The following is a 17,927-nucleotide window of genomic DNA, read 5'->3' on the forward strand; positions in this document are numbered from 1 at the left end:
CGTAGCGATGCGCAGACAGCGCTTGCTTGAGAGGACATCCATGGACGCCCTCCCGGCAATTAAGGACCGCGCTGTAGCCGTCTTTCGGCTATAGCGCGGGCGGAAAGTAGTTACACATTTGATATGCTTTCTATTATGAATGAAATATGGTGTTAAGAATCTTGCAAATCATTACATTCTGTTTTTATTTGGATTGTCCCAACTTTTCTGGAATTGGAGATTTGTGAATATATATATATATATATATATATATATATATATATATATATATATATACACACACACACACACACACACACACACACTATAGAGGCATAGATGAACCATTAAACAATGTCTGGTCATGATTCTTACCTAGATGCCGATATTTGGTCCAAAAAACATTCCTAGAACCTCCATAGCTCATGCGAAATGATGGTTCATTCTTTTTTCTAAGAGCTGGGCCCTTCTTTAGTGACATTGCAGCATGCTCTGACCGCCGGTAAGTGATGAATCCATACTTCTCTCCTCTGAAAGGGAAACAGTTTAACTTATTTCCATAAGGCTGGCTTCATAAATGTGCAATTATACTTTTGGACCAAAGAAAATTGCGTACTTTTTAAAATTACACTTTGCCAATGGATAAAGAATTTCCAAGTCCTATGAGTTTATGAAGGGGGGAGTAGTAATCTATATTTAAGTGAAACTCCAGGCAAACAGCCAAACATACTGTATAGTTGACATACATAAGTTTTTATTTTTTACGTGCAAATGATAAGTAGGACACACGTCTGCTAGTCACTGAACTTACACTGTCGTTTCCAAAATCTCCACCCTATAGTTACCCAGGGACATAAGAAAGTTAAGAAGTGGGCATCTGTTTCTAACTTGTACAATACCTTGTAGCCATTGCCCTAATTCCTGAGACTGTTTCCACAGCGCTCTAGTGTCAATGTGCAGTTTGGATTTTATGCATTCTCAGTTCTATCAAATGAAAGAGGAAAAAGACGGTTAGTTACCTGCTTTTGTTGAGGACCTGACATTCAAGGATCTCGCCAAACACTTCAAACCTTTTCTTCAGCTCATGAGCATTAATGCTGTTTGAGAGGTTTCTGATGACAATGACAAATCCATCATCCTGCAAAGACAACACAGGACTTGGTACTATACGACAAGGTTTTCAGAAAAGATTTTTCCTTCTTAAGGTGTCATTAAACCCACATCATAAAAAACTATGAATAAATGGTGTATTACATGCTGTTCATACTCACTCAGCCACTATGAGATTAGTTTTCTGTATTCTGCAAAAATCTGGTTGATCCTGCTGCTCTCTCTCTCTCTCCCTCCCTTCTGTCCAAGTCCCTAATTCAGCTAAGGATTTTGCAGAGCAGTGTTGGCAGCTCTGCACATGCTCAGTTTTCAGTGAGTTTCTATGCTGAGCATTTCCTCCCCATCACATTTCAGCAGCCCATGTGATTATAGAGTCACACATGTGGGTGTATACACAGTGGTAAATAACAGCCCACTCCCTCCCTCCTCCATTCTCACCAACCAGCTAAACACAATGGGGGTGGGATATTACATGTAGATTGATGGCGACTTCACCTCCCTCTTATTCTAAGACACAGGCTGGAGGGGCCTGACAGCCTGTGACTGGCAGAAATCTGCCCACACCATGTTATTGTCAAAAAATAAAGATTTGAGTTCAAAAATATATTTGTATTACAATTAAAAAACACTTCATTGATATATTTTTTTTTAACAAGTGACCAGCAGCAGAGGACTAGATGTTCATCCTGCTTAGGTTTCCCTGCAGACAGGCTGGCAAAGAGCTGGGTCATGTGACAGCTGTATATTGATTAGGAAAAAAGCTAACTAGATTTTTTTTTTTTTTAAATAAAACAATTACAGTGCCATCATCCACATACAGGAAGAGAAGGGATAATGTAAATTAAATAGTGTGTGTTTAGTATTACTTTAATATCATATTCAGAATCAAGGAGAAATCTGCTTTTCCTGCATTTTGGGCACTTTCACCCCCCTCCTGCCCAGGCCAGTTTTCAGCTTTCAGCGCTCTCACACTTTGAATTGGGCGGTCATGCAACACTGTACCCAAATTTCATTTTTATCATTTTATTCACACAAATAGAGCTTTCTTTTGGTGGTTAGTTTGTCAGTAAATTTAGTAAATAAGCAATTTTTCTTCTTCACTGATGTGTGCTGATGAGGCGGCACTGATAGGGTGCACTTATGGGCACTGATGAGGTGGCCAGAAAAAGCGGCACTGATAGGCACTGATGGGCACTGCTGGGGGTTTACTGTAATCAGGGCACTGATGGTCCGTAATTACCTGTCCTGGTGTCCCCTGCGAGGAGATGCCTCTGATCAGCTCTGTCAGTGTGAGGAGAGCCGATAAACGTCACTTTTCCATTTACATGTGACCGGCTATGATCACATGGTTAAAGTGTCGTGTCATCGGTTCCTTACCGAGATCAGGGTTGCGGCCACTGCACCGCCCCTCCGTCATTTCACGGTGGGTGGGCGGCAAGTGGTTAAATCAAAACAACGTGAGATGACCTTGTGTCAAAGTGGAATGAATCAGATCATCAAAATTAAAGCTAATCAAAATCCAGGGCCCATGGGTTACTGCACTTTGTACAAAGCCTCTGGTCTGATTTATGAAATGTATTTATGAAGAGAATTTGCCAACAAGCTTTCAGAAATAGTGTATTTAATTAGTGTTTATACAACTATCAGACATAACTGAATAGTTTTGATTGTACATGATTGAAGTTGATAGAGCTTCACCTCATTTACTTAGCACGGGGGTAACACCACTTGCGCAGTGCAACTTCCCAAAGCTTAGTCTAAGTGGCAGCTTCTGCTCCCTCTGCTTTAGGACTGGAGGGCTTTTTGGTCTTTGATTTGCCCACTCTCCTAAAATAAGAAATAATTATGGGACTTGTGATGGAATGAGACAGGCAAATAACTGCTGTGCATCCCACTGATTTAGTGGAGGGCTTTTTGGTTCTTTTCGTGCCACCTCATCATAACCTGATGTAATCCCACTATTTTTACAACACGGTTTTAGATCTTTGATATTCCAAACACAACAGCTACTGCCTCACCACTTAATACATTGTTATTTATTTTTCCTATTTAAATCTCATTTCTTTGCTGTGATCATTTACAAGTGGTAACATCATAAAAATCAATGGTAGAATTTTAAACTCACATAGGATCTCTAAGAACATCATATTGTGATTGCCTAAGAAGAATAAAGACTAAAACATTCTATTTAAGTCTTCTGAATTATGAAAGATGTGTTATGAACATAGTGGTGTTATACAGCTCCAACTTTATTGAATTTTCAATAGATTTGGCTTGTAGCAGTGTAATTTTGAAGGACATTGTGGTCCATTTAAATCTCATCTACAGTGTGCTCTTGGCTCGCACTGCTTGTTTTCTACCTTCGCGGCTGATTACCCTCAAGTTCTGCAACTTAGAGATATTTGCACTTGACTAAGACTGAGTTTAATCCATTGGAGAGGGAACAAAATATTCAATCATTAAAATTCAGGTTTTATAAAATGTCCAAATATCCTATATAAAATATTGCACATCCTTCTTTACATAAAACTATCAACTGGTTTATTTTGTAATTAAATTACTAGGACCCAGTAATCTAGTTTTTACATTTATGTTATAATGAGGGAAGAAAAATGACATCTCTACTACACAGCACAGCTCAGTCTGGTAGAGCAGGAGACCTGATTTGTCATTGCTACAATTCAGTAACACTCATAGGTCTTGTCCCTCCCCTAACCTGTGACTGGACAGTAAAAAGAAAAGCAGCAGAATGATGATCTCAGCTCTCTGTAATGGCCCATACACACAATCCAAAAATCGCTCAAAAGCTCTGTACTAACGATCCGATTATCATACGACTGCGTCGAAAGCAGTATTTTTTGTCCGATTCTCGGATCGTGTGTACGGGCCATAATTCTGCTCTGCTCCTATTAGCCTGATCCTTGCACTGCAGCACAAATGACTGTCTCTTTCTAGTTTCTCCCTTCCACAGTCTGAGCTTTGCTGCACAGGGACTGCAAGAGGCTGAAAACCAAGTAGAATTCAGATACTTACACTGCTAATATTTAAAGAAAATATATTTAGGGGGCGTTGATGAATACAGAAATGTTTATTTAGTGTCTTTTATATCTCTTTGGAGTTTACCTTTAATTCTGAACAGCCATGGTTGCAAATGTGAACATAAAAATTTCATAAACAGCATCACTGTACAATTAATTTGCCTCTAAACACATTCAACTCTGTGATCTTTCAAACCTTGTCAAAAACTTTACATGTCTAAAGAATATACTTCCTGATTGGTTGCTTTGTGACAAGCCTGCTTTCCTAACCTTTGCTCAATAATACAACTGCCTTTCCATTAGCCAAAATGAAGCAAGTCTACATACACAGTGAAGTAAATGTAGAACTCTACCTAAAGCTTTTTCTCTATATTTTGTATTTCAAAATGAATATAGCTATAACCTCTTTTTTTATTGCTCTGTGTGTCGACATTGGGGAGATTCACCCTCACTATTTGTCCTGGTGACTAACTGGGGCAGTAGGTAATGGGAAAAATCAACATTTTATGGAAGGGATATCTTCCAATAGGGATGAATGTGACAGATAGGCAAGAAGGAAAAAAATGCCAGTTCTACTTTAAAAATCTCTTCAGTTTAAGGATTCCTATAATGGAGCAAGTCTCAAAAGTGATCTGTGGGGAATGGAACCTCTCCCCTCAGCACTACCCTCCAATTATGTGTTTTCTACCTTCCGGGAGAAAAAAATTCCAATAAAACCCCATAAAACAAATTAAAATAATAATTAAATTGAGGCATAGAAACATTTTAACATGTTAAACCAGCTGCTTTATTGAAATCTATATGGGGAGATCGGTGCTTGTAATGGCCCCCACCAACGCACCGATCGTCCCTGACTGTCCCCGGTGTCCTCCGTGCTCCTAAGGTCCCCACTGTGTGCTCCTACGGTCCCCACCATGTCCTCCAGTCCCCCCCTGCCCCAGATCTTTTAGGCTGGAGAGCCAATGAAGGAGTCGGTAAATCTGTCATTTACCGGCTCCTTCCTTTTTTCCGAATGCACAGTCAGCGATCACTGACTCTGTCCATTCATAACTGAGCATCGTAAACTATGTCATGTTACGATGCTTCAGTTTATGAATGAACAGGAGCCGCTGTCTCCTGACCATTCATCTTCAGTGCAGCTGAGGCTGCAGAGAAAGGGACTGGGGAATCTGTGTCCTTAGTCCCTTTCTCTGTCTCATTTTATGTCTCAAAGGGAAGATGTCAGGGGTATTTAGACCCCTGATACCTCACCAAAGTGCACCCCCCCCCCAACAGGGTTGATAAAACAAAAACACTGACACTGTCCACCCCCCCAAAAAAAGTATTGTAAAAAAAAAATTAAAATCTACTGACAGTCCACGCCTCATCAGTGCTACTGTCACATGACAAAAAAAGAAAAAGTATCGTAATCGGCGAATACTTGAAAAAAAGTATCAGTACTTGTACATGGTCTTAAAAAAGTGGTATCGTTGCAACCCTAAACAAAACAGATGTCTGCTAGTGTACATCGAAATAAAAAAATATATAATGTACACTGCCAAGCAAAGCCATGTTATGCTCTTCAAATTCATGTGAAGCCTGGAAAGAACAATTTTTTTCTGCAGATTCACCCTCTGACTACAGCGCTTTTTTTTTTTTTTTTTTTTTTTTTTACTTCTCTTTGCTGCTCAGTGACCTGCCGTATAATACACCTGCATCATAAGACACAAGAAGGTTCAATGACCCACAGAGCATTCCTCTTCTCATACAGATTGTTTTCCTAGTGCCTTCATTACGGCCTGACCCAGAGAACATTACTTTTTCAGAGTAAAAGCTTATGTAGCCTGGGAGTTAATCCATGGCCTTTGATTTACTCAAGGCACTCAAAATAAAATGCTGAAACCCCCGCTATCGGGCTCAGGTTCACTGACTGCAGCTGTGGCTCAAATCCCCCATTTATTTAGTGTACCTGCACCTATATAAATAGGTCCAGAAGCCCTATCCTATTTTCCATGTCCTCTGTGATTTATTTACAGTACTTTATTTTTTTTTACAGTGGTGCATTGACTGGCATTCTATCTGCTTTAGAGCAAATCTGTTAGGATGGAAACATTAAAGCTGCTATTGCTGCCTTTTTTTTTCTTCTACATAGTTGATGCTGCAATTGTACGCCTTGCTATTTTACTTGGAAATCACTGACCTGGAACAAGCATGTTTCAACACCCAATATGCTCAAATTTTTTCCAAGTCATAGACAGACTGGCCCATTACTTGCCCCGCTGTCCAAAAGGAATGTGTGGGAAGTGGCGGACAAGCTCCATCACCTCTATAAAGTGCTAAGTGCACCTCTATAAGTGACAAGCATACAGGCAAAGAGGGAGCACTGAAAGCTGTTGCAGATTTGTGCACAAACCTATACGGTGCCTTGAAAAAGTATTCATACCCCTTGAAATGTTCCATATTTTCTCATGTTACACTTATAATGTATTTTATTGGGATTTTATGTGCGATAGACCAACACAAAGTGGCACATAATTGTGAAGTGGAAGGAAAATGATAAATGGTTTTCAAATTTTTTTACAAATAAATATGTGGTGTGCATTTGTATTCAGCCCCCCTGAGTCAATACTTTGTAGAACCACCTCTCGCTGCAATTACAGCTGCAAGTCTTTTTTGGGGATGTCTCTACCAGCTTTGCACATCTAGAGAGTGACATTTTTGTCTATACTTTACAAAATAGCTCAAGCTCTGTTAGATTGGAGGGAGAGCATCTGTGTAATTTTCAAGTCTTGCCACAGGTTCTCAATTGGATTTAGGTCTGGACCTTGACTGGGCCATTCTAACACATGAATATGCTTTGATCTAAAAAATTCCATTGTAGCTCTGGCTGTATGTTTAGGGTCGTTGTCCTGCTGGAAGATGAACCTCCGCCCCAGTCTCAATTCTTTTGCAGACTCTAACAGGTTTTTTTCTAAGATTGCCCTGCATTTGGCTTCATCCAACTTCACATCAACTCTGTCCCTGCTGAAGAAAAACATCTCCACAACATGATGCTGCTACCACTATGTTTCACGGAGGGGATGGTGTGTTCAGGGTAATGTGCAGTGTTAGGTTTCCGCCAAACATAGCGTTTTTATTTTAGGCCAAAATGTTCAATTTTGGTCTTATCTGACCAGAGCACCTTCTCCCATGTTTGCTGTGTCCCCACATAGCTTCTTGCTAACTGCAACCAGGACTTCTTATGGCTTTCTTTCAACAATGGCTTTCTTCTTGCCACTCTTCCTTAAAGACCAGATTTGTGAAGTGCAAGACTAATAGTGGTCCTGTGGACAGATTCTCCAACCTGAGCTGTGGATCTCTGCAGCTCCAATAGAGTTACCATGGGCCTCTTGGCTGCTTCTCTGATTTGGCCTGTCAGTTTAGATGGACGGCCATGTCTTGGTAGGTTTGCAGTTGTACTATATGCTTTCCATTTTCAAAGGATGGATTAAACAGTGCTCAGTAAGATATATATAAAGCTTGGGATGTATTTTTAAAGCACAACCCTGCTTTAAACTTCTCCACAATTTTATCCCTGACCTGTCTGGTGTGTTCCTTGGCCTTCATGATGCGGTTTGTTCACTAAGGTTTTCTAACAAACCTGGAAAGCTTCACAGATCAGCTGTATTTATACTGAGATTAAATTACACACAGATGGATTTTATTTACTAATTAGGTGACTTCTGAAGGTAGTTGGTTCCACTAGATTTAAGTCAGGGGTATCAGGGTAAAGGGGGCTGAATACAAATGCACACCACACTTTTCAGGTATTTGTAAAAAAAAATTGAAGACCATTTAACATTTTCCTTCCACTACACAATTATGTGCCACTTTGTGTTGGTCTATCACATAAAATACATTTATGTATTTGGTTGTAACCTGACAAAATGTGGAAAATATCAAGGGGTATTACTTTTTCAAGGCACTGTAGATGTCCTAAAGCTTTAATATTTTATCATCAACCTCAATCTCATTTAATATATGCACATACAGAGTCTTAAAAATAGATGATAAATGTGTGCAAATATTTCTTTGGCAATGTCAGTCATCATAATGAGCTAATTTATATGATGCTTAAAAACTCCCAATTACCTGCTCTTTCTTCCTGTGGATTTGCCTTTGGTTCCAGTGTCCAGTCTGTCTCTGCTCACTGATCTCATGTCTGCTAAAAAAAAAATACAAAGGCTGCATGTGAATAAAAGATGGAATATGCACATATTAAGCTTTTATAAGCCCTACTGTAAGCAATCTTAGAAGCCATGGGGCACAATATACATAGAATATATGTCAAAGAACATGAATAATTTAACACAATTATTACAGAAAACCCATCTTATAGTCCATAACTGGATACTTGGCATCCAGCCTAATGACCAGACGACACTAACGTATGGCTGGCAGGAGTGTATGGCACTGTTTCAATGCTAATATATGCTTTGTTCAGCTCAAAAAAAAACGGTCTGACCACATATTAGTGGAAAAAAGCAAACATAAAAACCCACCATCTACTCAGACTTAGTATTCATGGGAAGCAGGCATGAAGCTGACCCTGGAAGCTGGGGAAACAAAAGGCTTTGAATATTGATTCCTCCTCTGAATAACAGTAGGTCAGTGATGTGTGTATCGCAAGAGTGGCTGAACAGAATTCTGGAAGATGCAACTGTTCACCTATATATATTTCATATAAAAGAAAAAACAAAAGAAAACTTTGTTCTATGGGACTTTACATATGCCTCCAATAGTAAAAACACAGAAATTAAAATATACAAATTCATATTGCAACAAAACCACATTAAAAGCATAATTGCAAGTAAAAATAATCCATAATGTGAGAGGTTAAAGTTACACCATCAACCCAACATATCCCAATTGAGATGATGTATGGTCGATGTGATAGGGTAGAAGAGTTTCACTGAAATACCTGCTTCCTCAGGACCTCATAGACCTCACTTGTATCCGCATGTAATCATCACATAACACTCACACGAATAATCAATAAGTAAAAGATATACATACATCATAAGCCAAATGTGATACTTTGTCTCATTTTTAGTTCCAATTTTATGTGACGATTACATGTGGATACAAATTGAGGTATATGAGGTAATGACAAAGCGAGTATTCCTGTGAAATGCATCGACCATACTAGCATCTCAACTGGGATACATTAGGTTGATGGTGTAACTTTGACCTCTCACATTATGGATTATATTTAATTGCATTTAATTATGCTTTTAATGTGGTTTGTTGCCCAAAAAATTGTATATTTTAACTTTTGTCTTAGTACTATTGGAGGCATATGTAAAGTCCCATGGAACAAAGTTGTTTTTTTTTTTGTTTTTTTTGAATGATGATTATAGGGATGATGCCTCCTTTGGTAAAGTTGCACTTCTTTGTATTAAAATTTGCCACACCCTGTTTATTATTTATATACTTAAAGCAGCGTTCCAGCCATATTTTAATCTTTATTTGAAATTATTATTAACAATTTATATAGTGCCAACAGTTTACGCAGCGATTTACAATGTGGGGGGTGGGGGGGGACAGCACAATTACAGTACAGTTCAATAAAGAAGGGACAGGAGGAATCAGTCCCTTGTTACAAGTATAACATTTGGCATAAATAAAAAAGTTTTGTCTTAGTTTGTGGCTTTTTGCTAGGGTGTCCCTTGAGATCTGCCACTCTTGGGCCGCGGCGATGTACGTCATAACCTGTTCCTGGGAGATGCATGTCATCATTCCCAGGAGTCAGTGGGCATCGCCGCAGATAATATTCCTTCGCTACGCCCTGTGTAGAATGTGCGAGATCGGGAGGTACACAGGAGGTGCAAGCTGGGTATCCAGCAGCACCTTATCCTGGAACAGAGTCCTAGTGGGCTTCACATGTCCACAGTGATATGATGGGTGGCTGTGACTTCAGATGCTACTACATTGTTCTCCTTACCTCCTTCCCAAACTCCTGCCAGCAGAGTCAGGATGAATTTTCTGATCATGTGATCACTTTGACTGGCTGTCAAAGTGGTCACGTGATTGGGAGCCTATTTGTCTCACTCCCGATCTTAAACAGAGATTAGGAGCTGTGATACAGTGGCTTGCGAAAGTATTTGGCCCCTTGAACTTTTCAACCTTTTGCCACATTTCAAGCTTCAAACATAAAGATATAAAATTTAAATTTTTTGTGAAGAATCACCAACAAGTGGGACACAATTGTGAAGTGGAACGAAATCTATTGGATATTTTAAACTTTTTTAGCAATTAAAAAACTGAAAAGTGGTGCGTGCAAAATTATTCGGCCCCTTTACTTTCAGTGCAGCAAACTCACTCCAGAAGTTCAGCGAGGATCTCTGAATGATCCAATGTTGTCCTAAATGACTGATGGTGATAAATAGAATCCACCTGTGTGTAATCAAGTCTCTGTATAAATGCACCTGCTCTGTGATAGTCTCAGGGTTCTGTTGAAAGCGCAGAGAGCATCATGAAGACCAAGGAACACACCAGGCAGCTCCGTAATACTGTTGTGGAGAAGTTTAAAGCCGGATTTGGATACAAAAAGATTTCCCAAGCTTTAAACATCCCAAGGAGCACTGTGCAAGCGATCATTTTGAAATGGAAGGAGTATCAGACCACTGCAAATCTACCAAGACCTGGCTGTCCCTCTAAACTTTCAGCTCAGACAAGGAGAAGACTGATCAGAGATGCAGCCAAGAGGCCCATGATCACTATGGATGAACTGCAGAGAACTACAGCTGAGGTGGGAGAGTCTGTCCATAGGACAACAATCAGTTGTACACTGCACAAATCTGGCCTTTATGGAAGAGTGGCAAGAAGAAAGCCATTTCTCAAAGATATCCATAAAAAGTCTCGTCTAAAGTTTGCCACAAGCCACCTAGGAGACACACCAAACATGTGGAAGAAGGTGCTCTGGTCCGATGAAACCAAAATCGAACTTTTTGGCCACAATGCAAAACGATATGTTTGGCGTAAAAGCAACACAGCTCATCACACTCAACACACCATCCCCACTGTCAAACATGGTGGTGGCAGCATCATGGTTTGGGCCTGCTTTTTTTCAGCAGGGACAGGGAAGATGGTTAAAATTGAGGGGAAGATGGATGCAGCCAAATACAGGACCATTCTGGATGAAAACCTGTTGGAGTCTGCAAAAGACCTGAAACTGGGACGGAGATTTATCTTCCAACAAGACAATGATCCCAAACATACAGCAATATCTACAAAGGAATGGTTCACAAATAAACGTATCCAGGTGTTAGAATGGCCAAGTCAAAGTCCAGACCTGAATCCAATCGAGAATCTGTGAAAAGAGCTGAAAACTGCTGTTCACAAACGCTCTCCATCCAACCTCACTGAGCTCGAGCTGTTTTGCAAGGAAGAATGGGCAAGAATTTCAGTCTCTCGATGTGCAAAACTGATAGAGACATACCCCAAGCGACTTGCAGCTGTAATCGCAGCAAAAGGTGGCTCCACAAAGTATTAACGCAAGGGGGCCGAATAATTTTGCACGCCCCACTTTTCATTTTTTCATTAGTTAAAAAAGTTTCAAAAATCCAAAAGATTTCATTCCACTTCACAATTGTGTCCCACTTGTTGGTGATTCTTCACAAAAAATAAAAATTTTATATCTTTATGTTTGAAGCCTGAAATGTGGCAAAAGGTTGAAAAGTTCAAGGGGGCCGAATACTTTCGCAAGCCACTGTAGGTCGGTCGACATAGACGCATACTGTATGTGAGGCATGTGGGCATTAAGGCAGTCACACATATATGCGCAAGGTGCTCAGTAAGAGGTTAACAATCAAAAATTAACTGCTGCCAGTCTTTACTTCACAGCTACAGGCTCAAATCCAGACAAGCATTATTTTTTCTTGTAAATAGTACATCCAACAAGAAAAAATTCAATTAGCTCCCAAACATATTTCTATATTGCATAATACTAGAATTTTTATTTTTTTTAACGTAAGGAAAGATTTGTACATGACCATTTTTCACAAGATAAATAGAGCTTTAAATTTGTAATTATCACACCTGTGTGACCTCCTGTTATCGGGTGTGCGGATAATTTGAGCAGTAGCATGACTTCGAGGATAGCTCTGGAGCTTGGATGGAGGGCTCCTATGACAATACGACTTTTTTCGAAGAGGAGAAAGGAAGACATCATCCTCTGGAGAATTGCACTCACTCTCACTGTCCTCAAAGGCTGAATCATACTCAGGGCTGGTACACGTTACATTATCCTCTTCTTTAAGTGTGGTATCTGGAGAACCAAAGTGCTTGGTGAGACTTGCTCGAATTTCATGGTCCTTCAGCAGTTTGTTGTCTTCTTTATTAGAGAACATTTTCCTCTCCAGTACTGGAGGCACTTTTTGCTTCCTGTCATCATAGTATGGCAGGTCCACAGATTTAATCACTTTTCTCTGGAAAGCTGGCTCTGGCTTCTTCACCTGGCAATAATCATGGTCTCCAAATGACCGGGAAAATGGCCTCTTATTTCCATGTGGTGGGGGGTTATCAGGGACGGATGAGGTTCTACTTAAATGTGCAAACAATTCAGTCCTCTCTGGCTGTTTCTTTGACAGTTTCCTATTTGGAGGGAGATTTTTTTCAGTTACTCCCATTTTTACAGGCGAGGTAATCAAGGGATCATTATTTACAGTGTCCTGACTGATCTCAGGTTTGTACAGATCTTCTTCTGCAGGCTTGTATGGAGGAGTAGTTGGGGGCGTCAGACCTTCAATAGGAGGATAAAAAAAACACTAGTCATGAAATGCGTAGCATGGCTTTCTGTGAGTGTATTCATCTATATAATTACGGCGCATGGGAAATAAACATGCGTATAAATCAAAAGACAGGCTGGATTGATGTGAACTGAGTTTGTTTCTAAGATTAAGACCCCCTCTTTGGAATATATGTGCCTTGACTACTTTGATTACCATGCTGTCTTTATAGTGAATTACTCACACTGGGTCTGGATGGTTCCTCATTGGGAAGTTGGTCCTTCTATTGTAAGATTAGGAGTACAAGACCATTGTCTGTTTACTGAATGTACCTAAATTTCTCACTCGAGATGCAGTGGCTTACTCATTTGCACCTCTATGGGCAATATACACATGAATTCCATTCTACCATACTGGCTGATATTACTCTATTAAAGATTAGGAGTGGGTTCCAGTGTACTCATTCTGTAACGTAGGAGGAGAAGAAGGAGTTCTGAAAAACATCAAGTCCACATGTGAACTGTAATTGGAATCTTTGCCTGTGAACCTCTACCTGGAGAGTAGTTTTTAATGTTGTGTAATAGATTTTTAACGTTAAAGTTTTTTTTATAGTACTCAGTTTCTCTTCTATATGTCCACACAAAGTCCATGACTACATATTCTGTTCATAGTTCTATATGATATGTAAGCCCAATTAATATAAAATCTTATATGCTTTATTATTTTAATGTAATTTCAAAGGTGATTTTGCACATTTTAATATACAGCTTTTATGAAAATAGTACCCTGGAACTGGAGACTATACGTGGCTGTTTGATAGCATTTTATGTGGGCATGGTCTACGGTTATCAGCTCCAGGAAATCCTTGTTTACGATACACTGTTTCAGAAAATGTAATGACCTTCGGGGGTTGACCACTACTTTAGCTAAAATGTAGGCATCTGTATTTCTCATTTGATTCCCAAGCACTTTGCATCAATAAGCAAATCTTGACTTTCTGAACAAAATTTGGGAAGAGACGTTCACCTTTTAGAACATGTATTTAGGGTGGAACATGTAACATGTTCCAGCAGCTGCAGCCTCTCCCCCTCCCCTCCCAGTGACAGCGAGCAGGATCTTCTCCCGGCACCCTCTGTCGCTATTTGAAAAAACGTGGCTGTGCGGAGCTCTGCTCACATAGCCGCATCATTCAATTACAGTTTCCTGTGACTGACTTGAACTACAAGTACCATCAGCCCTTGAGCTTGATGGCTTGTAGTTCCGAATGGACTGTGAATTTGGTGATGAGCAGCCTTGTAGTTCATTCACAAGCCCCGCAGCTTGTAAACAGCCAGCCCGTATGCAGGTACGGGCTGAAAGCTGCAGGGCTTTTCTGCAGGAGTCTGGCATAGCATCTCTGATCACGGGTGAAATGCCTTCCAGGCCCAGGCTCCTTAGAGAAAAAACAATAAATGCAGAATTTTTTTCCTGCAAAAATATGTGCATTTATTATTTTTTCCCAAAAGATAAACTTATCCTTTAATGATTGAACTTGCTGGGTAGTTTCCATGTCCCATAAGTAGCAGGCAAGACAAGGCAGACCAACTTTTAACTTTTGCACAAAAGATGAGGTTTGCATATGACCAGCTTAGGTTCATCAATTTAATTTGTGTCAGCACATTTGTCAAGCAGACATTTAAAGATCTTTGAACAAAAAACTTTATTGTATAGCAGAACTAAAGTGGAAAAATAAAAATATGCAAGCAGGCAGAACTTTATTATAGGAGAGACATGCCATGTCTCTCCCACAATAAAACAAGCTTATTACCTGCCTGTTCACAATTTTCTTTAGAAAGTTGTGCATGTTAAGCTCAGAGTACATTCTTGGCACACTTGGGTGCCAGAATGAATGAACATCATTCTTGCTAACCAATCAAGAGGGCCTGAAGACATGGCACCTAGAAGAGGCCAAGGAGAAAATGTTGGCATCTGCGAGGGAGCAGTGATGGGGGCATTTGATGACTAACGATAAGTATACTTTATTTGAATACCTTACCTGCAGTCCCACACAGCTCAACAGAAAGTCCTTGCTCAAAGTTTCTCTTCTCAAATGCAGATGTCCTGCAAAATAAAATACACAAAGAAAAATGTGACAGTTTATAATAATAAACTTAAACTTGTGTTCAAAATTGCCTAGTAATAAGGCAGGAAGAATAAACCATATCTCAAAAGACAGATGAAGAGGGGAAGGTTTAGATAGCAATGATGTCCAGACAAAAGGTCTATATCCCTTCTTACAAGTTACAGCAGAAACTGTAATATTAATGCCTTTTAACAGGTAGTGAAGTAATACACTGTAGAATACTACTTGACCTAATGCCTGGTAAAAAGTTTAGGAAAAGAAATTGTGTGCAGTTATGTATACACATTCTATAGTGCAATTTTGTTAGTATGATGGATATAGAAATGCACTAGTGCCCAAGATATTGGATCATTATAGGATTTAGGTGACATTCGCACAGGCGTTTTGGCACAGTGGCTAGGTACGGCTGCAAAGTCCTTAACCTTAAATAACAGATTGTCTGTGGCCAGAGCTATTCATGGTTGTTCGCACAGCCAGTGATTACCTGCAGCGATCGTTGCTGGACACTAAAACACTGTAATCTTTGGCTGTGTAATCAGTCATGGCTAGCTGTGTCTACCGACAACCTGTCATTGAAGCGTACGGGCACAGCGACCACAGCTACCTGCTCACACTTGTTAAACACCGCAGCAAAAATGCCGCTGCCATTCGCACTGTAGCAAAACACCTGTGCGAAAGTAGCTTAATAAGTAAGTGGTGAATCTTACGAAGCTGAATCATATGTACACTCTAATATAAGACAGTTTTGGCTGTCTGTAAAATACATTCCTTGATTTCAATTATAAGCTTACGTTTGTGACAAAGAGACTGTAGAGCATCTGGTGACATCTGAAAGCATAAAAAAAAGAGACAGGATTATAGGATTTAAATCTGGGTTAACAATTAGTTCCACTGACAAGATAGCAATATTTTAAGAAGTCTAAATATGAGCAATCATTTTTTTGGTTACATGCAAAAAAACTTCAAGGATCTGAGCTGATGGGCCTTTGTTTGCTTCAGAAGGATTTTGCATTCCCATGCAGGTCTATTGAATGCAAAACACACTTGAAGCAGGACAAAAGCAAATAAATGCACGTGTCATTACATTCTAAATGTTCTCAAAAGTGTCTCACGCTGATGTCAAACTGATGCCATGAACAGAAGGCTGGAGTCCATCGATACCTGCCCTAAAAGAGTCCTAAAGTAAATTTTTTGACCCAGTCTTAACCCATCCTAGTGCTTTGATATTACCAAAACAGCGAAAAACACTTCCTACAGTTACCGTTTTCACCAATTCTGGACTTCCACAGCTCTGGTTTAGGGTTCATTCATGCAGCAGCTAGGCAGGACCCTGAATGCAGCAATGATACTGACGGCTGCGCAATCAGCCAATCAGAAGTACCTCTAACTGCCATCAAGAAAGGTTTAGTTTAAGATAGGGCAGAAAATAAAAATAGAAATAAACTATGTTTCACTTTTAAACAATCAAAAACAATGCAATACATAATTGTAATTAACCGCTTGCCGACCAGCCACCGTCATTTTACTGCGGCCGGTTGGCACGATCCCACGAGCCGTTGTAGCTTTACGTCAGGTCGCGGGATCGGGATAGCAGGCGTGTGCATGTGCCCACTGCACAGCGAGGGTGCTGATGCTCATGGCCGACGGTCAGGATGACTGACGGCCACGAGCGATCGCGGGCACGAGAGGCAGAACAGGGATGTGTGTGTAAACACACACATCCCTGTTCTGTGAAGCATGACAGATCGTGAGTTCCTATTAGCTAGGAACCACGATCCGTCACTTCCTCTAGGTCAGTCGCCTCCCCCTACAGTTAGAATCACAAAGAGAACACAGTTAGCTCCTTGATCGCCCCCTAGTGTTAACCCCTTCCCTGCAAGTGACATTTTTACAGTAATCAGTGCATTTCTATAGCACTGATTGCTGTATAAATGCCAATGGTCCCAAAAATATGTCAAAAGTGTCCGATGTGTCCACCATAATGTCGCAGTCCCGATAAAAATCGCAGATCGCCGCCATTACTAGTAAAAAAATAATAATAAAAATGCTATAAATCTATCCCCTATTTTGTAGACGCTATAACTTTTGCACCAACCAATCAATATACGCTTATTGTGATTTTTTTTACCAAAAATATGTAGAAGAATACATATCGGCCTAAACTGAGAAAAAAATAGCTTTTTTTAAAAGAAAAAAATGGGGATATTTATTATAGCAAAAAGTACAAAATATTGTGGTTTTTTTTCAAAATTGACGCTTTTTTTTGTGTAAAACGCAAAAAATAAAAACCACAAAGGCGATCAAATACCACCAAAAGAAAGCTCTACTTGTGGGAAAAAAAGGGCATCAATTTTGTTTGGGTGTAAAGTCGCACGACCGCGCAACTGTCAGTTAAAGCGACACAGTGCCGAATCGCAAAAAATGGCCCGGTCATTCAGCAGCCAAACCTTCCGGGCTGAAGTGGTTAAAAATAATAATTATTATTATTAAACAATAAATATTTCTTACTTAAAAAATCCCCAAATAATAATATTATAATTATTAAGAAATACATTATTTTTACTTAAAATGTCCCCAAATCCAACACAGTGATGTAATGTGTATATAGTGAATTGATTCTAAAGTTTGTAATGGTTACTTCATCCACTGGATGGTGCTGTGAACCAGAGAAAACACTGAAACACATGCACTGCTGTATTGCAAGGAATACAAACATGCAAACAAATAGGACACATAATGAAAAAATGTATTTAACCTTTAAAAGCCAAGAACTTCCAGCACTGATGATCCCATAGAACATATATCCATAACGGATTGAATTTTTGGTCCTGTATTACGATTAGAGATGTATTAAAAATAGGATTTTTAATACAGCTTACCTGTAAAATCCTTTTCTTGGGACACAGCAGCCATAGTAATTATTATGTGGGT

The 17,927-nt window shown here is 39.7% G+C and overlaps 1 protein-coding gene across 2 annotated transcripts in view; it reads right to left on the minus strand.

Moving 5' to 3' along the window:
* Positions 1 to 17,927, minus strand: part of PPARGC1B (PPARG coactivator 1 beta) — a 150,692-nt gene that overhangs the window by 8,365 nt on the left and 124,400 nt on the right. Inside the window, exons 6-11 of one of the 2 annotated variants that reach the window (XM_073620563.1) lie at positions 15,788 to 15,824; positions 14,910 to 14,974; positions 12,186 to 12,888; positions 8,238 to 8,307; positions 999 to 1,117; positions 355 to 509 (exon numbers count right to left, since the gene is read on the minus strand). In XM_073620563.1, coding sequence (XP_073476664.1) covers positions 355 to 509; positions 999 to 1,117; positions 8,238 to 8,307; positions 12,186 to 12,888; positions 14,910 to 14,974; positions 15,788 to 15,824 — 1,149 coding nt within the window. Of the gene's footprint in view, positions 1 to 354; positions 510 to 998; positions 1,118 to 8,237; positions 8,311 to 12,185; positions 12,889 to 14,909; positions 14,975 to 15,787; positions 15,825 to 17,927 lie in introns of both variants that reach the window. The other variant, XM_073620562.1, reaches the window with a different exon arrangement.

Source organism: Aquarana catesbeiana, linkage group LG03 (assembly GCF_042186555.1).
Source record: "Aquarana catesbeiana isolate 2022-GZ linkage group LG03, ASM4218655v1, whole genome shotgun sequence".
In the NCBI taxonomy this organism is placed as follows: Eukaryota; Metazoa; Chordata; class Amphibia; order Anura; family Ranidae; genus Aquarana; species Aquarana catesbeiana.